General features: G+C 49.0%; 1 protein-coding gene across 2 annotated transcripts in view; it reads right to left on the bottom strand.

Annotated features, from left to right (window-relative positions):
- Nucleotides 1-5,504: 5,504 nt before the first annotated feature.
- GSN (gelsolin) overlaps nt 5,505-24,744 on the bottom strand; it is a 55,710-nt gene continuing 36,470 nt past the window's right edge. For both annotated transcript variants that reach the window (XM_024762137.1, XM_024762136.1), the window contains 14 exons: nt 23,818-23,979; nt 21,861-22,010; nt 20,627-20,716; nt 17,917-18,049; nt 17,345-17,433; nt 16,960-17,175; nt 14,988-15,121; nt 12,385-12,475; nt 10,330-10,500; nt 9,546-9,720; nt 8,339-8,463; nt 8,016-8,093; nt 6,505-6,565; nt 5,505-5,914 (listed from right to left, as the gene is read on the bottom strand). In XM_024762137.1, the coding sequence (XP_024617905.1) occupies nt 5,745-5,914; nt 6,505-6,565; nt 8,016-8,093; nt 8,339-8,463; nt 9,546-9,720; nt 10,330-10,500; nt 12,385-12,475; nt 14,988-15,121; nt 16,960-17,175; nt 17,345-17,433; nt 17,917-18,049; nt 20,627-20,716; nt 21,861-22,010; nt 23,818-23,979 (1,845 nt within the window). In that variant the 3' untranslated portion in view covers nt 5,505-5,744. The remainder of the gene's footprint in view (nt 5,915-6,504; nt 6,566-8,015; nt 8,094-8,338; nt 8,464-9,545; nt 9,721-10,329; nt 10,501-12,384; nt 12,476-14,987; nt 15,122-16,959; nt 17,176-17,344; nt 17,434-17,916; nt 18,050-20,626; nt 20,717-21,860; nt 22,011-23,817; nt 23,980-24,744) is intronic.

The following is a 24,744-nucleotide window of genomic DNA, read 5'->3' as shown; positions in this document are numbered from 1 at the left end:
CTTCCCTGGTAGCACAGTGGTTAAGAAGCCACCTGCCAAAGCCAGGGACACGGGTTCGAGCCCTGGTCCGGGAAGACCCCACATGCTGCAGAGAAACTAAGCCCGTGCGCCACAGCTACTGAGCCTGTGCTCTAGAGCCCACGAGCCACAACTACTGAAGCCCACGAGCCTAGAGCCTGTCCTCCGCAACAAGAAAAACCACCGTGATGAGAAGCCCGCACACCGCAACGAAGAGTAGCCCCCGCTCGCCACAACTAGAGGAAGCCCACGCGCAGCAACGACGACCCAATGCAGCCAAATAAATAAATAAAAATGTTTATAAAAGAAAAAAAACAGCTCGATGAGACATATTTTTAGCCATTTTATCGATGAGGACCCTGGGGCTCAAAGGTTAAAAGTTACCCAAAGTCACATGGGTAGTGAGGAGCTGACTCGGCATTTGAACAGTGGCTCTAACTCCAAAGACTCCTAAGTTGTCTGAATGTATCCTGGTGAGGCAGTGCCTGCCTCCTCCACTTTCATATACACACCACCACCCACAGCCTTTTTATATGTAGATCACTTTTCAAGACTGTCAAGTTTCATTTGACTTGTGAAACTTTGCATTCATACCCAAGCAGGCCTTAAACTCTAGTTTTGGACCATCAGATCTAGGCTTCGGTCCAAATGAAGTAAGTAGATTGGGTGTTGGTAACCACAACATTGTTAGAACACACTGGCCTGAGTGGGAGGAAACCAGGGTTCCATGGATCTTTGATGTTTCGTGGCCTTTTAAACTTTATTATCTCTGTGAGCTTCACCACGCTGGGCTTCACAAGGTTACTAGCTAGTAAATGGTGAACCACCTGTTTTCAAACTTCTTTTTAGCAGCAACCCCCTTTTTTCTTTTTCCAAAGGAAACTATAAAGTAAAAGATTTAAAATGCCTCTTATCAGGATAAATTCTTAAGTCCACATTTATAACATTTACTTAATGTCAATCGATGAGGCTGTTTTGAAAAAAATTAATCAGAGTTACAAAAGGCAATTACAGCCTTAAATTAGGCTCTACATTCAATTTCAAGTGTCTGTGATATTTGTTACCACTATAAAACGGAATTTGAATCAAACCTTTGTAAAATCACTGAAGCACCTCATAGAATTCTACAGATCCCAGTTTTTTGTTTTTGTTTTTTTTAAATAAATTTATTTATTTATTTTTGGCTGTGTTGGGTCTTTGTTTCTGTGTGAGGGCTTTCTCTAGTTGCGGCGAGCGGGGGCCACTGTTCATCGCGGTGTGCGGGCCTCACTGTCGCGGCCTCTCCAGTTGCGGAGCACAGGCTCCAGACGCGCAGGCTCAGTAGTTGTGGCTCACGGGCCTAGGTGCTCCACGGCATGTGGGATCTTCCCAGACCAGGGCTCGAACCCGTGTCCCCTGCATCGGCAGACAGACTCTCAACCACTGCAACACCAGATCCCACTTTTAAAGTCACTGCTCTTAATGCTTTTCCCACTACACCCTTAACGTGTAAGGTGACCTCAGGTCATGCTCCTTTCTGAGCCTCATTTTCCTCACCTGTAAAATAAGAAGTTGAGTTCCACCTGTTTGGGTCTCAGACCTTTAGAGAAACTGTTGGAAGCTATAAGCACAAATTTGTGTACAACTTTAAGAGGTGCACTGACCCCACCGCCATGCCTGTCCAAAGACTCGAGAACCATTGGACTAGACAGATGATCCTCTGACCCCACCGCCATGCCTGTCCAAAGACTCGAGAACCATTGGACTAGACAGATGATCCTCTGACCCCACCGCCATGCCTGTCCAAAGACTCGAGAACCACTGGACTAGACAGATGATCCTCTGACCCCACCGCCATGCCTGTCCAAAGACTCGAGAACCTTTGGACTAGATAGATGATCTTTAAGATCTTCCCTAATTTCAGCAGCTCTGGGCTCAGATCAGGCTGAGATTTGCCTAAAGGAGTCACACTTGGGAATAGGAGGCAGCCCTTTTCAATCCACCCTATAGCCAGAGTTCGTTGACAAAGGAAATTGAAACAACTAACAGATTTCAGGAAGCTCTAGAAACTTAGTAAGCATAATGGAGGCTGGGAATCTTCCCACAAAGATTCTGAAAACAAAAAACAAAACAAAACAAAAAAACAGGCTGGAAATTAAGCCCTCTGAAAATTACTAGACGTCATAAAACCGTAAGGAACCATTACCGTTCATTATTATTTTTAGCATCTGACTCCAAAAAAGTCTCCCACAAAATGGCTGTCTACCCAGTGTCCATTTACCCCCTTCCTCTTTCCTAGGAACCATGACTTTAGGTTTCTCCCCGTTAGAGCTCTTATCTCAGGGGAAGAGGAATCCAATCCCAGCTCCTGTCATGAATTTAACTGGCCTATTATTGATAATTCTATCCCCCAGCCCATGATTTGGTCAGGAATGGTCATGTAACCCCATACGGGCTCTTGAGATCTGAGGAGAGGTTCTCTATGGACTGGGGGATAGTTCCGCCTCCCTTTTCTGGGAGAACTTCTCGAAACAATCCTTTATCTTTTCCTTTGGGCGTTGCCATGCACGGGTGTGACAGACAGGACGCCTACAGGTATTTCAGTACCAGATCGGGAGGGGCGGAGCCAAGAGAATCAACAAGAAACCCAGACAGACCCAATGGGTTTAGTCAACCGAGATGGCCCCCGAAACTCTGCACAACCATTTATGAGAGCATATAAGTGTGCTTATGGTTTAATTTGATTTGAGTTGGTTTTCCACTTCTTACAGCCAAAAATATCCTGTCTGATCCACAGTGTAGTGGGTCTTTACCTCCATGGTTATGTACTAAGTCCTGCTGTGGACTAGGCTCTTTGGTTTTACCAAATAATAACATGTTTACCATTTTTGAGCATTTACTATGTGCCAGGTATTGTATTAAGCATGATCTCATAAAAGTCTTCGTTGGGTAGGCTCTGTTCTTATTCCCATTTTGCAGCTAAGGAAGCTACAAAGAATTGAAGTAAGACTACACTGCTGATTGTACCTGTGGTGGAGCTAGAATTTGAACCCAGGTCTGACTTCAAAGCCCCACTTTCAGCCCCTATATTGTACCACCTCCAGTTAGGTACTATATGAATACAATATTACCATTTTGCAGGTGGGGAAGCTGAGGCTCACAGAAATTTTCTGTCCTATCCCTAGTGCCTTGCACACGGCCTGGCATAAATATATATCTGTTGAACTGAATTGTCCAAGATAGGATTCAGGATCCAAGCCCAGACCAACCTCTTTCCAAGAGACGCCCCCTGGGCACCTGTCATGGCATTTCACAATGACTTCTCCATTGTAGACGATGGAATCCAACGTCTCTCAAAAACCGTTAGGAAGAGAAAACTATATGGTTGAAGTGATAGTGTTCCTGACTCATTATTTTGTCTTTGAGAGAAAAAAATATGGAGTCCAAGCAACTCTATTGCCTCAGACAACTTCCTTTCTCAGAGTAGGCAGACCTCTCTCTCTGAAGCTACAGACACCAATAAACCGAAATTGGCCAATAAACTGCCTTGAATGCCAATAACTGGAAATGAAGAATGCATGGCAGGTTCACCTGTCTTTGACCTTCCACAGCGAGCTGGCTCTGTCTAGACAAGCCTCCACCTTCCTCTAGTGAAGGCCCTACAAGCTCGAGGTGGTAAAGGCTGCCTTTGTTCCAGAACTTTGCATTTGTCAAGTTGATAGCTTTGACCATGAAAGTGGCCCTTTGGAGTAGAGGTAGGCATTACAAGATCAAGTTCAAACCCCTCAGCGTGGCATTTGAGGCCCTCTGTGAACTCTCTGCTTTCCCACCTTCTGCTCCAGCCCCCTGGGCTGCAGTCTGTCCCTGAGTACAACATTTTCCCTCAGAGCTCCATCTTTGTATAGCTCCATACCCTGCCTGAGATGACCTGACTCCCCACCACTCCATGTTTCACCTGGAAAATTCCTTCCCCACTACTCCCGTCACTTCTGCGATGAATCAGACTCTATTGAGGTAGGGCCCCTAGGGAATTTACGGTTTTAAAAACTCCCTGGGCAATTAGTGTGATCAGCCAGCTTTGGAAACAGCAGTGTAAACACACACACACCCATCCCACCACATAAACCCTCACACTGGTTTCTGTTCTTCTGCGGTCCTATGAACGAGTTTTCCCTCTGTAAGTTGATGGGGATGGGTGGGGGAGAGGCATAGAACAAAAAAGGGGAAAACGCGGAGAGAAAAGACCAGAAGGATAGAGGGGAGGGAAGGGGATCTGTCTCCCAGCAGTTCCTTGGACTGGTTTGGGATCTCCATGGAGAAAAGGTTTAGAGACATAAGTTCATGGAGACATCTAAGAGGAACTTCGTGACAAATGGAGCATCAGCGAAGAGTCAGGGTCTGGGGGACCAAGTGGGGCACAGAGGAAGTCCCTCTTCCACACCCCAAAGGCTGCAAATTTCGGGAGCATCCAGGAGCACCTCATGTCAGCAGAAACACTCGTGGGAACCAGAGGAAGCGAGGAAGATGCAGGCAGATGTTACAGGGTGTGGTACCTTGCCCACGTTCTCCTACAGGGAATGTAAGTGACTCAGGGGTCCAGCTGCTGGCTTTGAACTCCTACTGACAGTGTTCCAAGGCCAGGCCTCCCAATGACTGAGTGTAGTGGGGAGATAAGACACACCCCACCCCTGGGAGACCTTCACATCCTTCGTTGGCTGATTTGACTTGGGCTCCAGAACATTTTAAATCAAACAAATATTTGTACACCAAGGTTCACAGCGGCATTATTCACAATAGCCAAAAGGTGGAAATGACCTGAGTGTCCATCGATGGATGAATGGATAAATGAAATGTGGCATATACACACAATGGAATATTATTCAGCCACAAAAAGGAATGTAATTTTTACACGTGCTGTAAAATGTATGAATTTTGAAAACATTATGCAGACAGAGGACAAATGCATGATTCCACTTATACGAGGTACCTAGAATAGGCAAATTCATGAAGACAGAAAGTGGAAGAAAGGTTGCCAGGGGCAGAGGGGAGGGGGGAATAGGAGTTATTGTTTAATGGGCACAGAGTTTATGTTGGAGATTATGAAAAAGGTTTGGATATAGACAGTGGGGACGGCTACATAACATTGTAAATGTACTTAGTGCCACTGAATTGTACATTTGCAAATGGTCAAAGTGATAAAATACTATGTTATGTATAGTTTACTACAATAAAAAATAATAACAAAAATGGGACTCTACATTAAATTTTTTTTTTTTTTTTTTTTACTTTGGCTCAAGGACTCCCCAAAAGCTTTGCTGAAGCTTGCTGGACTGCACGGCCATCTAAGATGCATCCACCCAACCCCTCTTCCTCCCTCCTTCACTTGGGGTCAGACTTGCATCTCAGTCTGATGGCTCTCCAGCCTCCTGGTTCCCTCCCAATTTCCTTCCACATGAGCATTTTACCCCAGTACAATCTATACCCCTTTCACCTCATTGTAGCAGGAAAACACACTTCAAAAAGCTTTTTATTGAATTCAATTATTTCCAAAAGCACAAATACTTGAGACAATTTTGCAAGCACCCTGAATTTTTGCAGGGCTGTTTTTGGCTACTGTAAAAAAGCAAACAAACAAACAAAACAACCATCACACACACACACACCAGAGTGGCCCTGCTCGCTGTAAGGTCTCCTTGCGGGATGGACAGTTCTGAAAGGCACTGACCAGTAACAGGGTGGGGCCTTCCTCAGGCAGCCAGCTCAGCTAGGGCCCTGTCCAAGGGATCCATAGACCAATAGTTGTCATCCCAGCCAAGGAACCAGCCCACGAAGGAGGGAGGCTCAAAGCCTTGCTTCACCATGGTGATAGGGGTCCGCCTATCACGATTAGCTGGGTCTGTCTCGATGTACCGCTTAGCTGCAGACACATAGGCAGGAGAAGAATCCTTAGGGTCTCCCTCGCCAAGGAGACATGGTTCCCTGCCTAAGATGGTTTTTGGTCCCACTGTCCCCAAGGCCCAACCCCGCACTGGACACCACCATCCCTTAAAGGCAATGACACCCACATGACTCCTCCACCGCCCTGCCCAGGAACATGGGAAGGAACGGGGGTCACAGTTTAACCTCCAGCTTCACGAAGCTTATGTCATTTTTCTCTAGCCGTTCCCTACTGGAATATATCAAAGAACCAGCTTTTGGGTTTCCAGCTCCCAAATCAGATCTGCTCAGCTACCAGGGATCTGCTTTCCCACATCTAAATCCTGACAAGTTTGGTCCTTGGGCATTCTGGGAATCTGAAGCAGCTCCTAGCTGCTGCTTCCTTTTGGTGGGACCTAAGGCTTCTGCAGAAAGTGAGCTGTTCTTTCACCATCCCAGGGAGGGCTCACCGGGGGCTGACCACGGATGCGAAAGTCCCCACCTCCACCGTCACAAACGCCCAGACCCGCAGAGGAAGCTGCTTCCACCCCACCGCATGACACAGACCCACAGGCACCCTTGGGTCCTCACCAGAGGTCAAGGCTTCTGTCCTTTCCTCTTCTTCAGAATCCTTTCCAACCCAGACAAAGACCTGGAAGAGAGGCGCGAGATGAAATGGCGTGAGGCGTGCTGACTCTACACGCTCCTGGAGGAAGCGCGGCAGGTTCCAGGTGTGGACCAGACACCCCCTCGGCTGACAGAGCCCGCGGACCGGGATTCCAAGGATTTGGAACAGAGACGGCAAACTGGTGACCTCCAACCTGCTCTGTAGGCCCACCACTCTCTGGGGGGGTGGTCTGCTTTTAGACAAACTGAGTGACTAGCGGATTACATTCAATCCAGACTTCCAACTTCCCTTCCAAACGGGGAGGATCTGGCAGCCTCACCTGCACGTGAATGACGAAGCTGAGTAGCAGCTGCCCCTCTCAATGGGAAGTTCCAGTTTGCCTCAGACTCCACCATGCCTTCGTGTCTCCCCAGCTCAGCCTGCTTCACTCACTAACAGGTACCGTCAGCCACTGAGGTTGAGACCCCTCTCTAGCAGTTCAGGAATGATCCCCTTCCGGGCATTTACTCATTCAACCAATGAGCAGCCTAACATATGCTCACTGGTTTCTTCACCCAACGAATATGCATTAAGAGTCTGCTATGTGCCAGTCTCCGTGTGTCTGAGCCAACATGGTCTAAGGCTTGGAATAAAAACAACCACCACTACCACCATCTTGAATCTTATGACAAGCTTGTTACACCAAAAAACCTATCCAGCTGATTTTTATGTATCATTTATTTTGATGTGTATCTAAAATACAGAGCGTGTCATTGATAAGATGGTATCAGACAATAAAATGCCAGACTTCCTTGCCCTCACTTATTTACAAATGTGTTCCCTACTGCAACACCAGGTATTGTGACTGTACTGCTCATCACAGGACTCCCAGCATCACAGCATTCTGCCTGGAAGACAGTGGTGCTTCATAAATGTTGGCTGAGTGAGTGAAAAACAGATGAACGTACAGATTAAGTAGTAAACGGAACAAAGTTGCCAGCAGCTGAACGGCTAAACCGCAAACCTTTTGGTACTGATCTTCCAACTGGGGAGCCCAAGAAACAGCCCTGCGGGTCGAGGGGAGTCTTACACCTGCATGGCTGCTATCTCTAACCCTGACAACTCTGGGAGAAGCCAGCTTGATAGGAGGGGTTATGGACTGCCACCCCCCACGAGAATGCAAGCCCTGTGGGGACAGGGAAATGTTTACTTCTAGGTGACACCCCAGACAGTTTATGCCTGCACGTGACATGCTGCAAAGTTCAACTTTCTTTACCAACAGATTTAAAGGAAGAGTTCAGGCTCCCCTAAGGCCTTGGAAATAACCCTGGTCGTCTGATTTGCATTTACATGGTGCTTTGCAGTTGGCAAGGAGGTTTTATCTACCTCTCATCAGTTTGGATTATGCAAGGTAGGTACCACCATGCCCATTCTGCAGATGAGAAAATGGAGGCTCAGAAAGGGAGAGTGACTTGCAGCACCGTGCTCCACCCACCTGGTCCCAGATGTCCAGAAGCATGACGTCATCGGTGGCCAGGTCTTCCTGCATGAGCTCGCCAGGGACCTCTTCGATCTGGGAAGGAATGGAAGAGGTTAATAACAGCACACCAGCAAGCCACTTTCCCCGCCCCGGTAGGCCTGCTCTATCTGCCCCCTTGAGTGAGATGCAGAGCTGCCTCCAACCTGCATGGGTCTATGCTGGTCTGTCAGAAGGGTACACTCCCTGCCCCTGCTGTGGCTGCAACAGCTCCGCTCCCTGGAACACACCTCCCAAGGGGCAAGCAGAGGGAGCGCCCTCTGCCCTCCGCTGGGACTCACCACAAAACGTCCGATCTTGTTGGAGCAGGCGAAGAGGCGAGGAGGGTGGGCATCCATCTTCTTGTCCTTCAGCCGTGGGGACGTGCGGTAGGCGGCCTTCCCACCCAGGGCCTCCCAGAAGCTGTCTGTGAGGGGAGGCCACACCAGTTACCAACTGACACCACCCTCCCCCCTCCAGCACTTCTCTTTAGACCCTGGGACAAACCCTGCCCTAGCACAACAAACTGCTCTCAATCCGCAGCCTGCATCTCAAAATCCCAGGGCGCCAAAGAAGGAAGGGGCCTGAGGGATTCGACGGTGATGAAACAGAGGCCCAGAGAGGGAAGACTTGGCAGTGGACACACAGCCAGGACTACTTCTTGTTTGAGACTGACGACAGCACCGCGGGATGGGGATAATTATCCCCGCTCAACCTATGAGGTGGCTGAGGCTCAGAGAGGTTAGGCAACTCACCCAACATCACACAGCTAGTATGCTGTAAAGCCACCTTACCTGACGCCACATATCATTTCCACTATACCTGCTCTGTCCACATGTGCTATTTAAATTTAATTGCATTTTCCCACCAGTCACATTTAAATATTCATTAACCTAAACATGTGACTAGTGGCCACCAAATTGGACCTGGCAGACATAGAACATGTCCATTCTCTCAGAAGGTTCCAGTGGACTGTGCTGCTCTAGACAGAACTACTCTTCCCCATTTCTGCTAAGCATCAGGCAGGAAGGATTGGGCTTAAAAGTAAGAATGGAAAGACCTAGGGTTGGCATAACAAAGGTGTTCCTGACCCATGCTCTGGAAACAAAGCAGGCTTGTGGCATTGTGACCCCTCTTCCAGCTGACTTCCCCACCTGCCCCAGCCCACACCGAGCTCTCCTTTCTCTAATTCGTGGACGCCTCCCTCTCACTGACGATAGCCCTCATTTTCATCTAATTCACTTTTTTTTTTTTTTTTGGCAGCGCTGTGGCATGCGGGATCTTAGTTCCCCGACCAGGAATTGAACACGTGCCCCTGTGGCGAAAGCGCAGAGTCCTAACCACTGGACCGCCAGGGAATTCCCTAACTCACTTTTATTAACGCACATTAGGGGACAGGTGCTCAGGAGACGGGGGAGGATATAGAAACCCCCAAGCAGACAGAAGGGAGGGAAACGTAACAGCTGCATCCCCAGAAGCAGCAGAGGCCCCTCCACCCGTTGCACCTACCTGGCTCGCTGCCTTCTGCCACTTGCACAGGTTGGGCCCGAAGCACCTGGAGCAGCTCCTGGGCCCCGGTCTTCTCTGCCTCGCTGGCTCCTGTACCCACCCACAGGTAGGCGGCGGAGGGGGTTTTCAGGACAAAGGCATCGTTGGAGTTTAGCACGCCAGCCTTGGGGATCACCTGGGAGGGCAGTCCTCGATTAATCAGGAACCAGATAAAATGTCCTCAGCCCCCTCCTCGTAGCCCAGGAGACGCTGCAGCAGGACCAGCTCTCAGGTGAGGGCTTGGAAGAGCACACACCCCATCAGAGCTGAGGACACAGACTTTGGGCACTGAGGGCCTTAGTTGACTCCCACGAGTCATTAGTGCACTGTGGCTAGCCAAGGAGATTCTAGAAATCTGGGCTGCATTAACAGAAGTTGGGCGCCCAGAACAAAGAAGGTGATAGTCCCATTCTCTAGGCTGCTCAATAGATATGCACCTTCCACCATGAAAGGGAGAGCAGCCAACTGGAACGTAATGAAGAACAATGTCCGGATTGTGAAGAATGGACTGCCTGTGAGGTAGTGAGCTGCCCGTTATGGAAGGTATGCAAGGGGCAATGGGCATTTCTTGAAACAAGGGGAAATCTAAGACATACAATCTTGCTGCCAGGGCAGGAAGGTACAAAAAGCTGCTTCTTAACCCCTCAGCCAAACCCACCCAATCCCATGCCCGGAGATCTCCCCATCAAGCCTGGGAGGTTTCAGAGAGGCCAATCCTGCCTGGGGTCCAGGGCCTGGGTATTACCTCAACAGCTCGGGTGGCTCCAGAACTGCTGGCCCGGACCTGGAAGAGGCGGGTACTGGCAGGAGCTGTCTGTCCACCCTCGCGGGAGGTGCCACCCCTGTAGATGATCATGGGTTTCCCGCCAAACAGGCTCATGAGGTGAGCAGGCTCCTTGCCTTGGACCACACGGCTCTGGGAGGGAGACAGGAGAGCAAGTCAGGAAAGGGGGTGGGAACGTCAGTCCTGTACGACACCAGGCTCACTGCCACCCCCTGCAGCCAGCACAGCCTGGGCTCACCCCTCAAATAAGGCCGTCACACTTGGGTCTGTGCACGGGTGGTGCATGACCCTACAGCACACAGGGGCTGGCAGGGGAACAGGAGTTCCAGGAAGGCCGGACACAGCACTATTGCCTGAGGCCCCCCGGGCACTGCCTCGGCCGCTCCCCTCCCACGAGGCCCTGCCTTGCTGAGCCTGAGTCTAGTCCAAGAACCAAGAGAGCCCACGTTTGCAAATATTCCCTTAAATGGAAGCACAGGGACTGTTCGTGCACTTTCTTCCAGGATGGTGATGTCAGCCTCAGGCATGAAAGCTGGCAGAGTGGTGAGAATAGAGCCTTCCAGATCTGGAGAGACCCCTCCTGCACAGCCAGTGCACCCCACAAGCAGACTGCAGTCAAGGGCTCAGTGGTGGGAGGGAGAGGGCAAGGAGGTCTAAGATATATCACATCTGCTTCTGCCCTGTGTGCCCATTTCATTTCGGATCCCAGTTGTGACCCTGGCTAGCTAAATCTAGAAGACAATCGCACGTGTGGGTCGGGGGTATTGTAGTCACTTCCCAACGTGGGCCACCACTGCTGGGTCAGAGCTCAGATCCAAGCTCCGTCCTGACAGCGAGAATTCAGGCACGGGCCTCAACCTCTCAGTTTCTTCCTCTGTGAAATGGGGCCAAGAACGCTACTCGTAAGGCTGATGCTGGGATGAGCTGAGGCAGTAACCATCCCACTGGGCGCCCGGCACCCAGCCTCCAGGACCCAGAGGATCCCACTGTCGTGGTCAAAGTTCAAGGCACCAACCCCGAATCTGAATCCAGAGCCCTGCTCACTCCAAGGGTAGGATAGAGAAAGGAGGATTCTGTCTCCTTCTCCCATGTCTCCCCCACCTGCTGCCCTCCAGGGCCCAACACTGTAGCCAGAGCAACCTTTTAAACCCATGAATCCCTTCACGTTACATTTACCATGTTAGCAACGTCCCCTTGTTCTCAGGGTCAAGGTCAACATCCTCACGGTGGTTTCTGGGTGGTCTGGTCCCTCTGATCATCTCCCCAGGCTCCTATCGTGGCACCCTCCCCTCGCTTTAATAACCAGTGCCCCCTCCCACCTCAGGGCCTTTATATGTACCCTTCCCTCTACCTGGAATATGCCTGGCTAACTCCTACTCAACCATTGGGTCCCAGCTGAAAACTCCCTCCCTGGATGGGGGCCCTGTCTAATCCAATTAGTTCCTACTTGGGATGTATGTGTTCTTATACTTAACACACCTGTATAAGGGGTCTATTATGGGCCAAGCACGGCTCTAAATGCTTTACAAATGTTAACTCTTCATCCTCACAGCAATCCTGTGAGATAGGTACTGTTATTAACCCCAGTTTGAGAACACAGAGGCATAGAGAGGCTAAGTGACCTGTCCAAGGCTGCCCAGAGGTGAAGACTAGATTTAAACCCAAGCAGGCTAGCTCCATGTCCATCCTCTGAACTAAACCACCACACTGCCTCTCCTGCTCCTCTCGTGTCTTATCATTTTCACTCACTGCACACGTCGTTATGTGTGATTGTCCAACCTTCGCCTGCATGTCTGCTGAACATCTTTCTCCCCCCTAGACTGTAAACCACATCACAGCAGCTCAGGGCAGGGCAGGGATGGGATCTGTGTGTTCATGGCTGCAGACGCAGTGTCAGACCCTTGCATAAATGTTCGCTGAAAGGATGGGTGGATGAATGGAATGATGGACAGTCAGATAGATGAGTGAACAGATGGACAGGGCCCAGGGTGTGGCCCCGAGGCACAATGGGCTCACCTGGACAGGGGTACCTCCCAGTTCCTCATCCAGCTGGGCAGTCAGGATGGCAGATGCGGCGACCTCATCCTGGGTGGACTGGGCACCCTGCCTGGAAGGGAAGTGATACTCAGCACTGAGGATTGCAAAGAGCCCTGAGTCTCTCCTTTACCCTGGGCCTGAGAAACCCACAAATCCCCAGATTACAGGTAATGAAACTGAGACACAGAGAGGAAAAGGGGTTCTCTCAAAAGCAACCAGTGCCAGGAACCAGACCAACATGCCACATCCCCCAGCTCAGCATCTCACCTCTTATAGAGATCTGACCACAACCAACAGACTTCCTCATCCTAAATCTGCCCTGCAGGGATATTTATAGTGGGTGGCTTTCTGCCCCACCTCTTCCTATTACTGTCTAAATTTCTCATAACCAACATGTGTTATCTGTATAAGCAAACAATCTGACAAATCAACGTGCTGATGCAGCTATTAAGAAAAAAAAAAAGGCTTCTCGTGAATTTTGTACCGTGTGTGTATTACCTTGTCCAAAAAAATTTCTTTCAAGCTGCTTTTCAAAGTCTGAGGTTGTCATCGTTAATCATTAGAGAAATGCAAATCAAAACTACAATGAGATATCATCTCACTGGTGGGAGGGAGGGAGACGCAAGAGGGAAGAGATATGGGAACATATGTATATGTATAACTGATTCACTTTGTTATAAAGCAGAAACTAACACACCATTGTAAAGCAATTATACTGCAATAAAGATGTTAAAAAAAAAATCTGAGGTTGTCAAATTGAGAGGCATTCTACAGAATAAGACTAGTGCTCTTCCAAAGTATCAAGGTTGTGAAAGAAGAGTAAAGCCTGAGGGCTTCCCTGGTGGCGCAATGGTTAAGAATCTGCCTGCCAATGCAGGGGACACGGGTTCGAGCCCTGGTCCAGGAAGATCCCACATGCCGCGGAGTAACTAAGCCCGTGCGCCACAACTACTGAAGCCCGTGTGCCACAACTACTGAAGCCCATGCGCCTAGAGCCCGTGCTCCGCAACAAGAGAAGCCACTGCAATGAGAAGCCCGTGTACCGCAATGAAGAGTAGCCCCCGCTTGTCACAACTAGAGAAAGCCTGCGTGCAGTAACGAAGACCCAATGCAGCCAAAAATAAATAAATAAAACAAATAAATTTATTAAAAAAAATAGAAAGAGTAAAGACTGAGGAACTGTCACAGATTAAAGACATGATTAAATGTCACTAAGGAGACGTGATGACTAAATGGCATGTGAGATCCTGGGTTAGATCTTAGACCAGAAAAAGGATATTAGTGGGAGAATTGGTGAGATTCAAGTAAGGTCTATAGATTAGTAAATAGTATTGCAACAATGTTAATTTCCCGGTTTTGAAACTTGAACTATGGTTAAGACATGATCATAGAGGGAGCTGTGTAATGGGTATATGGGAACTGTCTGTAGTATTTTTGCAACTTTTCAGCAAGTCATTTCAAAATAAAAAGTTTTAAAAAAAAGAAACCCAACCGTCAATCTTCAAAAAGTTTGAGACTGCATATAAGAGAAACGAAATGAAAAAAGAAAAATACTATACTGAGATACCATTTCATAAACTATAAGGTTGACAAACAGCAAAAGTTTGATAACACAGTCCACTGGTGAGGCCGTGGGGAAACACACACTCTCATTTGTTGCGGGTGAGAATGCAAATACTACAAACTCCATCTACGGAAACTGGGTGCTGTCTATCAAAACGACAAGTGCATTTACTGTTTGACCCAGCAATCCCACTTCTGGGAACTTGCTGCAAAGATTTTTCTCTACACATTCAAACTGATGTTTGTTTAAGGTTACTAATCACAGCAATGCTTCTAATAGCAAAAGTCTGGAATCAACTCAAGTACGCAACAGCAGGGAATTTGTTAAATAAATTACAGGTTAGCCACGTGATGGAATATTATGCAGCTGTCAAAAGGAGTGAGGAAGTTCTTTATGTACTGACAGAGACTAAGCTCCAGGAAGTATTAAGTGAAAAAAAGCAAAGTGCAGGATAAAATACATAGTTTGCTAGCTTTTGTAAGGAAGGAAAAGAACTAGGAATATAGGGTGAGATTTTCTTATATTTGCATCAAAAATTACTGGAAGAGTATACAAGAAACTAATGAAAGTGGGCATCCATGCAGGGGTGGGGGTCATAGAGCAAGGTGGGGAGGGACAGAATGGGGACAAGCTTTCTCAATACATGTGTTTTTATTCTGTTTCGATCCTTGACTTGTGAATGTATTATCTATTTTTAAAGAATTAAAAATAATTTTTAATTAGAAAAGGTGGGAGGATGAACAGTACTTAGAGTGGGATTGTGGGAGAGATTTTCTGTTTGTTTGTTTCTCCCTAGTCCCCATGTCTCCTACAATGGACATGTAATGCTTTTATGAGAATAGTTTAAAATTTGTTTAGAGAAAAAAGACAAGAGGTGTTGCCCTGTGGACGAGAGCCTTTCCCAGTGGATGGTGGCTGCCCCGGCTCAGGTCCACACACTCGCAGGCTTCCCTCAGCCCTGTTCACATCCCTCCTTGCTGCCATGCTCGCCCCACAGCACAGGGCCCCAGACCCTCACCAGTTGTAGATGATCTGTCCCTGACGGCCGCCATGACGGTAGTTGTACAGAATGATGTAGCTGTCACCACCGTAGAACTGTCCATACGTGGCGGGGTCCACGGGCACTTTGTTGGAGCCTTCAATTCTCCAGATCTACCAGAGCAAAGCTGGGTTCAGACACAGTGCAGCACCCCCAGTCCCCAACTCAGACCAGATGAGAAACCACACAGTGGTGGTAGTGGTTACAAAACACGACCGCACTCGGACTCAGACTAAAGTTAAATAATCTGCCCAAATCACAGAGCCACTAGGATTCAAACCCATGTTTCCTGCTCCGGATCCTTATACTGCAACCCTGCCCCACCCTGCACTTCCTCCTTGTAGAAATCAGCACAGGGACTGGTAGCCACATGACAGTATACTGGACCTGCATGATAGTATTTGCAAAATGGGTTTAGTGGGTGTTACACAGTGTAACACAGGCTAAGGGTGCAAATCAACGAATGACCAGGATCCAAATCAGGATCCACCCCCTTAGAGGTTGTGCAGCCTGGGATAGCTTGCTTACTGTCTATGAGCCTCAGTATGAGACTAATAAAGGACGTTGGTCTATTCATGAAAGTCTAGCACAGGGCTTGGCACAGGGTAATGGCTCTACAGGTGGCAGCTACTCTTAATTTTTAGAACTATTATTATTTTATTATTAATGTTGCCATTATCTGTATCATTATTAAGTTGTCTGAATTTTATAGATCACCTGCAGAGGCAGGGCCATCACTAAGTGACCTCAGAATGACACCTGCTGGCAGATCTCTTTGCAGAGCTCTGGTAACACGGTGTCAAAGTGGTCACAAAGCCCTGCAGCGCCACCTGGTGGTGCTGCAAGTCCCGGGAAACAATCTCCAGACTTTGAAAATTCTCGAAGGTGATGGAGTGGACTAAGCCTCATTTTACAGGTGAGGAAAGTGAGGTTCAAAAAGGTTAAGTAACTTGCCCGAGGTCACACAGCTGAGCTGCCAGGGCTCTTTCCACACTGCCCTATCCTGATCATTTTCATTGCATCCTCCCCTCCCACTGAAGTAATGAATGAGTGATGAAATAAAAATAATAACACCAATGACAAAAACAATAATAAATAAAAATTAACACTTTTGCTATTTCTATTATGTAGGATGGAATCAGTGTTTGCCTGAAGCAGATTCTACTTCATAAACATCTCTGAATTCCACCCCCCCACACTTCTCCATCTTCACTGTGACCTTCCTGGTCTCAAGGTCATTATCTCTTCCCTAGACTATTATAACCTCCTCATGAGGTCTCTACCATCATTATCCTGTCTCTAAATTCATTTTCACAGTGCGTTTAGGAAGCACAGAACTGAGCCTGTCATATTTCTGCCTTTAAAAAAAAGAAAAAGAAAAAAAAACCCTCACTAGCACCTAATGGTTACAGGATCAAGTCCACACCCCTGGACATGGAACTCAAGGCCCCTCCTTGAGGATGCCATCAGCACCAGGCTCCCAGGACAGCTCCCTGCCTGGAATACCTACTCTTCTTCTCTGGCAGCAAACTCCTACTCATACTCTGAGGCCCAACCAAAAGGTCCCCACCTCTGTGAAGACTGCCCCAACCACCCACCTTCACTTCCCTTCCTGTGTTCCCATAATCCCTGTGCACCTCCCATCTCCCACTGACCACACAGGTCTGAGCAACCAGCTGTGGCTGTGGTCACCTCCCCTCCCAGACCAGGCACTCTTCATGGGCAGGGTGGGGTCTCAGACACTTGGCATGGAGCCTGGAAGACAGTAGCTGCTTAGGGTATGTTGGTTGCAATAATCCAGCAAGACAAAATAATTCCATCCACCAAAAACTGTGGTCAAAATCTCTTAGAGAAACATCTTCAGAGAAGCAGGAGGCAGTGGGTGGGCCAGAGGTGCCAGGGAGGGAGCAAGGAAGGGGCCTGGACACACCCACCCCAGCCCTCCAGGTACCTGTTTCTGGCCTGTGCCATTGTCATCCATGCCGTGCTGGGCGGCCATTGCAGTGGAGGTGTGCAGGGTGGCGGCGTCGAAGGGCACGCGCTCTATGTTGGCGATGTGGCTGGAGAGATAGGTCAGGCCCAGGCCATCCGTCTGGTCTAGGTCGCGCCAGTTCTTGAAGAACTGTTTGAACAGTGGGGTCTCGCCACCCTCAGGAAGGACAGAGACCTGGAAGGGGAGGGGGGAGAGCAGGACATGCTGGCTTGGGGTCCCCCTGAGGACAGGGGCAACCCAGCAGGGGTCCTCAAGGGAGCCTCAGACACCCAGTCCACACTGAGGTGGGATACCCACCCAAAATGGACCCATTCTCACTGTCCTACCTGGCTCCAAGACTCACCTGGGTCTGCTTGGGGTAGTCCATCTTGGAGATGAAGTTGGAGGCCGTTTTGAGGGCAGCCTTCCTCTCCTCCACATTGGCCTGCCTGCCTGTCAGCAAAGGGAGGGTAAGGGGCCGGGGGTCAGTGCTGCGCCCCCGCATCCAATGGTCCAGGGAAAGCAGAAGGCCAACCTCCCTCCCTCCTCTTCCTAGACTGTGGACAGCCAAGGCCAGAGAACTCAGAGCTGATCACACCATGAGCTCTCGGGGGCGCCAGCTGGGGGTCCTGCCTGATGATGGCAAGCACACTGTGGCCCATTTACTGAGCTCAGAACTATACAAAAATGATGGCATTTAATCCACACAACAACCTTATGTGATAAAGATCATTATCTTGTCCTCATTTACATATAAGGAAACCAGGGTCTTAGAGAGGTGAAGCGACTTGACCAAGGCCGCTCAGACAGTAGGAAAGTTGCAACTCAGACCCTCAGGCCCCCCTCCTCTTCCCTAGACTCATGAACCAAATTCCTGCAAGGCTGCTGGAGCTCCCACTCAAGGTCCTGTTCAAGCCCTTCCCCTGTCCCCAATACCTTTCCAGACAAAGATTTTCCCATCTTTGCCATGGTCCAGGATGAAGCAGTCCTCGGACTTCAAGGCCCCCTGGGCGAAGGGGTTCTCATCAGCCACGAGGGAGACCGACATGGTGCCCGCGCCATTGGAGACCTGGGAGGACAAGGGAAAGGCAGCCCAGCCCATCAGTGACCTCCACCACTTCAGCCTAACCATGGGCGCCCCCAAGACCACACGTGGGGAGACCCTCGTCTCACCCCCACCCCCAAACGACACTGCAGGGTAACATGAGGACTTGTGCCCTCAAGCCCTGAGGCTCATTCAGGATTTCTTTGTCTTTTTCCACTATGTCACAACCACATCTGCGACCTACACACAGGTGTAGCATGGAAACTGCACACGGAAAGGGAAGGGGGAGGATCCAATGCAGGAATGCAGGTGGCATAGGAAAAGAACTGTATAGTCGGTGAAAAGATATTCAACCTCATCAGTTAAAAAAAATAAAGGAAGTAAAGAAGAAAAAGAAAAAGATCTAAATGCAGTGTAGGATTCTGGATTGGAACCTGGAATGAAAAATTGGGGAAAACTGAATAAAGTCTGCAGTTTAGTTAGTAGTATTGAACTGATGTTTCTTAGTTTTGACAAATGTACCTGGTTATGTTAAGATGTTCAGGAGAAGCTGGGTGAAGGGTATACGGGAACCCTCTGTACTATCTTTGCAATATTTCTGTAAACCTAAAAATTATTCTCAAATAAAACTTCATTGAACTTTTTTTTAAGTGTACCATACTCGTCAAAATTCAAAAGATTGACAATACCCACGGGCTTCCGTGGTGGCGTTACCAAAAAAAAAAAAAAAAAAAAAAAAAGATCGACAATACCCAGCGTTGAAAAGACTCTGGGTGAACAGGCACTTTCAAACCCATGATGAAGGTAACTAGGGAGCCCTTCTAGAATGCATTTTAGTAATACATATCAGAACTGTAAAAAATAAGTGCTCCACATTTATTGAAAACTTACTATGTGCCAGGCACTGTTCTAAGCAATTTATGTAATTTATATAATTTAATCACTTCTACAATTATACAACTCCTTTAATCGTTAAAACAACCCTGTGGTAGTCCTAGTAGTATCCCCATTTTTTTTTTTTTAGTATCCCCATTTTATTCACAAGGAAACCAAGGCACAGAGAGATCAAGTAACCTGCACAGCTAGAAAGTACCAGACCTGGGATTCGAACCCAGGTAGTCTGACTCCAGAACCAGTAATTTTTTTTTTTTTTTTGGCCACATCCTGAGGCTTGCAGCATCTCAGTTCCCGGACCTGGGATTGAACCACAGCAGTGAGAGCCCAGAATCCTAACAACTAGGCCACCAGAGGACTCCCAAGAACCAGTATTTTCAATCACTGACTCTTTATTCAGCCTATGACCCAGCAATCCATGTCTGGGAAACTCCCCTAATGCCACACTTCGCCCAAGTGCACAAAGAGGGACTGTCTGCAATCAGAAAAGGTGGAAACATTCTAATGTCCATCAATTAGGGATCTGCTAAGATTCCTACATTCCTAAAATAGAATACTACACAGCCGTTATAAAGGACCATGTGGATCTCTATTACAGACAGATATTCCTGACCACGTCAAGTGGAAAAAAGAAGGCCACAGAAAAGCATGAATCGTTTGGATCCATGAATATCAAACAGAGATGGAAAAATATATGTAACTAGACACAGAAAGCTGTATCTGGAGATTTCTTTACCAAAAGGGTAACCATGTAACCATGGTAACCCATGGAGAGGAGAGGAGAGGAGGCGAGGTTGACTTTTGTTTTTGAGTGTCGTTACTTTTGCAATTAAAACCCATTTTTAAAACAGTACTGGCTACCTTAAACTAGTGAAATTGCACTGACTCGTATTTTCTTCTTATGTTCCTGAGAACTGCTCAGTACTGTTATTTACGACGTGTATGTGTTACTTTAGTATCAGAGTAAATGTCAATAAGGTGGTTTTTCTGTGGTGATGATGAGAATCTTCACCTCATGTTGTTCTTATTTTACCACAAACAAGCCTAGGGCACAACATGGGTGTCACAGGCCCAGAGGCCAGAGTTCCCTGGCTCAGGATCAGCCTCAACTCACTTTTTTAAATCACAAGAAGGCAAATTCCCTGGCGGTCCAGTGGTTAGGACTCCGTGCTTTCACTGCCGAGGGCGTGGGTTAAAGGGAACTAAGATCCCACAAGCCGCACAGCGCGACCAAAATAAATAAATAATAAAATCACAAGAAGAGATTATAAATGAAGTCATTAACCATAACCTGCCCCTCAACACACACACACACACACCCCACACACACTTTTGTACTATTTCCCTGTATTTTCCTACAACACTCCCATCAGTTTCCTCTGTGGACCCCCGGAAATCCTGAAAAGTTGACTCTACTGCCCTTCTCCCCACTTTACAGACTAGGAAACTGAGACCCAGCAGAGAACATGTGCTGCCCAAGACCCCACAGATGAATGTGACGCAGATGTGTCTGCAGTCGCTCGCACGCCCTTACTCCCGGGGCAGGAAGGCAAAGGCAGCAGGTGGGCGTCTACTGGAGCCGTGTGGAAGCCGAGTCCCCCCCACCCCACCCCCACGCATACTTTGCTCAAGGCCCCGTGGCAGCGGAGCTCAGGAAGACCAGGTCTCCTGACCCAAGACCCAGGGGCCAGCACAGCTGAGGCTCACCTTGTAGAGCTTGGCCAGCTTGCGGTTGGCTGCATCCTCCTTGGCTGTGTCCTTGGCACCCTCGGGCAGAGCCGGCTTGGGACCCAGCACCTGCAGGAGAGGGAGACACGGAAGAAAGGGTGGTGGTGAGCTCCTGGCAGCCTCCTCCCCCAGGGAGGGGACTGAATTCCTGAGAGAGCTCCCTCCCCAGGCAGGTAAGGACCACGTGGGCATCCATCCACAGCGACCTTCCACTTAGGGTAAGGTCCCCTCCAGAGACATCCTGCATCTCTTGACGTGTCTCCTGTGTGCAGAGCTCAACCAGGGCTGCCTGTCGAGTCCTTCCCTCCTTGTTCCTTGTCTCCAGGAGCTCCGTGCTCCTCTGCCTCCTGGACAGTCCTTCAGGTATTTATTCTACCATTTCCTCCTAGCCTTCTAAGAATGATAAATAGAGCTATGAACATCTTCTACCACATGCCTTTAACAGACCTCATTTCATCCTCGCACCCATGCTGAGAGGCACAGATTATCACTCGTTTCACAGGAGAGGAAACTGAAGTCTAGAGAGAAGTACCTTGTCCACACAGCTATAAGGTGGCTAAGTTGGAATTTGTACCCGTATCCCTGTGACTTTAGAGCCTATTTTCACACCTCCATTCTGAGCTACCTCCAGCCTCAATGGCCCCAGCTACTGCCCCTCTCAAGCCATGTTTGGTGTCCAGGCTCCTCCCCATAATAATCACCTTCTGCTCTTCCTAAAAACCAGAACTCAACAGCCCCAGACAAGCAGGAGACAAGCCCGTGGTCTCCTCCTTTTCCTGGTGACCTCTGCCTCTGTTGATATGTCCTCAAAGCACAACGGCTGGCAATGCCATCATGCAATTTGATGAAATGGGCTATAAACTACTAGGAATGGTCAGAAGAGGAAAGAGGGGATTGGGTCTCCATTGTCTTTCTGACCTGGCTCCAGCACCAGGCTCACCCTCGGAAGACGCCAAGACCCTCCTTCTCAGCTCCTTTGGAGGACCTAGCCCTCCCAGTGGGAGGGTGTGGCTCACAACCCCGGGATGTACCAGGTCCTGGGATTCCAGCCCCACTTCTCAGGGGAGCCTGGGAGTTGTCGGGGAAGCTGCTCTTCCAGCTTGGTGGAAAAACAAATTCACCTCAAAACTGCCTGTTGGATGGAGGAAAGAAATGAGCCTCCTGTCCCTATTCTCAGCCCCACCCTGCACTCCTGGGATGTGGCCGTGGGTACCTGGAGCATCGCCTCCGGCTCGGAGCCCTCCTCGGACACGTGCACATGGGCCCGGCCACTCCGCTCGTTGTCTCGGATGCCCTTGGACACCTGTGTGGCCTTCAGCCTCTCAAAACGGTTGCTCTTGGAGCCGCACCACTGATAGATGTCCTGTAAGACAAGGACCCCACATAAGGCAGTGCCCCATATAAGCCCTGCCCAGCGACATGGCCAAGAGGGAACTATGGGGGCGGGCGGTGAGCTCACCTTGTTCTCTGCTTGCCCAGGTGACAGCCGGTGGAGCACACACGTGCCCACATCCAAGCACAACAGGTGTGATCTGTGTGCACCAGGGTATGTGAGTGCATGATTTTGGATATGTGTTTTTTCACAGGTACCCCTACACATAGAATGTGTATAGAGATGTTTGCCTGCTGGTGGGAGCAGAAATTAGTACAACCGCTTTGGAAACCCATTTGGCTGTACCTTCTACAGCTCTGTATACCGGTATCCTATGACTCAGCAATCCCTCTCCTGGGAATACACCCAACAGAAGCGCATGCATACATCCACCGAAAGACCCGTGCAAGGATGTTCAGAGCAGCACCACCTGGAATAGCCCCAAACTATCCCAAGTGTCCATCAACAACAGAATGGATCAATGAACTGTGGCATATCTGTCCAATCAATTCTTATATAACAAAGAGAAGGAACAAGTTACAACTAAAGGCAACAATACGGATGGATCTCAGAAAGAAGATGTTGGGCAAAAGAAGTCAGAGATCAAAAGCGAAGATTCCACGTACATGAAGTTCAGAATCAGGTGGAACCAGTCTATGCTGTTGGTTGAGAGAGTCTGGGATGACGGTGATCCTTGGGGGTGAAAGGATGAGAAGAGGACAGACGGGGAATTCGCTGGTGGTCCAGTGGTTGGGACTCTGTGGGGCCCACTGCAGGGGGCACGGGTTCCATCCCTGGTCAGGGAACTAAGATCCTACAAGCCACGCGGCCAAAAAAAAATCTAAGAAGAGGACAGTTGGGGCCTTCTGGGGGCTGGTGACGTTCTGTTTCTTGATCTGGGTGTTAATTACACGGGTGTGTTCACTCTGAAATCTATAGAGATGCACACTCAGGATTCACACACTCTTCTGTGTACCTGCTACGCTTTAATAACAAGCTTACACTCAGCGTGTGCCTCCGTTTGCATGGACATTACACCATGTGTATAGATGAGGTTGGGTGTAGAACATCGGCCATGTCCTTCTGCAGGTATGAATATATGTGGATTTGGGAAGAATGTGTACAAAGCATCACACATCAATCAGTAAGGTGGGCCTGGGTAAGTGCAGCCCACACACGTTGCCACATACAAGTGGGCATGTGCAACTACACGTATGACGTGCGCATTGTGGGTCCCTGCACAACATGCCCAGGTCTCCATGTGTAGGCATTCATCGTGGTGCCATGTCCACGCCTGCTGGGCAAGAGCTTATAGTTTTTTTTTTTAATTGAGATGTAGTTGACTTACAGTACTACGTAAGTTTCACGTGTACAACATAGTGACTCACAATTTTTAAAGACTATGCACCATTTGTAGTTGTTATAAAACATTGGCTACATTCCAAAAGCCTATAGTTGCTGCACACGCGCGCCATGTACTTGCAAGTGGATGACTATGTGTAAAAAGGTACACGAGATGTGCCCATGAACACACCAGGGAGTCTGTACGTCAACTGAAGCCAGAGTGCGCTGTGCGTGAGGTCTGTGTGCGGGCATGTGATGAGTCCCAGTCTACACGCCAGGCACGTCTGTACCCAAATCTCTGCAGGTATGTCTGACTGCTACACAGCGCATGTGTGTGCGTGGGGGCCGCTGTCTCTGTGGCTTGCCCTACTTGTTCACGTGGATGCGTCCACCTCCCCAGAGTCAGGCCTGGAGCACCTCAGTGGCCCCTGGGAAAGGGGAGGGCACGACTTACATTGCCCAGGTCCAGGATGAAGCAGTCGCCATTGTTGAAGCTCTCCCAGGACACAGGCACCTCGGTGGCGCGGACCACACGCCGCCCTTTGACCTGGAAGAGTCTCTGCACCACCACCTCATTGGGTACCACGTGCTTGAATCCTGATGCCACGCCTCCTTTCTGTTGGGTCAAGGAGACAGCGTTAGTCCACGGGAGAGCGTCTGGGGAAGGGATAGGGATGAGTTGAAGGAAATTCTGGCCTATGCACCACTGGACTTCTAGCAGATTCCCTACCCACTGCACATTGCTGCCACCCCTTTGAATCTCATACTCCACTAACAAAGACCCCTGGGCCCACTTTCCTGGATCAAAAAGCTTCAAACATTCCTTTCTCAAAAGCTGCATTTTCCAAGGGATGTTCTAAGGAACTCTAATCCCCCAAATAGTCTGCAAGGAAAGGATTCCATGATCAAATAAGCACAAGGAATGCTCCTTACTTGCTCCCTGACTGTTACATAATGTACATCCATATAATAAAGGCTCTGGGAAGTCCTCTGGTAAATAAACCTGCTTGCCTTTTGTTTTAGAGAATATTTCCCTGCCTTATTGAATCAAGAACTGCTTTTCTCCTCCTCATCCTGCCTGCAGCTCGAGTGTTCTGCAAAACCCACTTTGAGAAGCACTCACCCGAAGCTTTCCCATCCTTCAAGGCTCTCTCGGTCTCCAGCCGAGACCATTCCCCTCCCTCCTCTGACGCTGCTGCAGCAAGTCCCACCCAGCTGTGCCTTCAGAGGCAGCTGTGGGTAAACAACGAGCACCGACCACAGGTCCAAGTCCCTGCCCTGCCACTACAGTGCTGGGTGACTTTGGGTAAGTCTCTTTCCCTCTCTGAGCCTCAGGCCTCTCCCTTTTGAAATGGTGACAAAAGCCCCTGCTGTGCCACCT

Source organism: Neophocaena asiaeorientalis, unplaced genomic scaffold, assembly GCF_003031525.2.
Source record: "Neophocaena asiaeorientalis asiaeorientalis breed wild unplaced genomic scaffold, Neophocaena_asiaeorientalis_V1.1 scaffold78, whole genome shotgun sequence".
Lineage (NCBI taxonomy): Eukaryota > Metazoa > Chordata > Mammalia > Artiodactyla > Phocoenidae > Neophocaena > Neophocaena asiaeorientalis.
The sequence above is the reverse complement of the archived record's forward strand: the minus strand, read 5'-3'. Positions and strand labels throughout refer to the sequence as shown.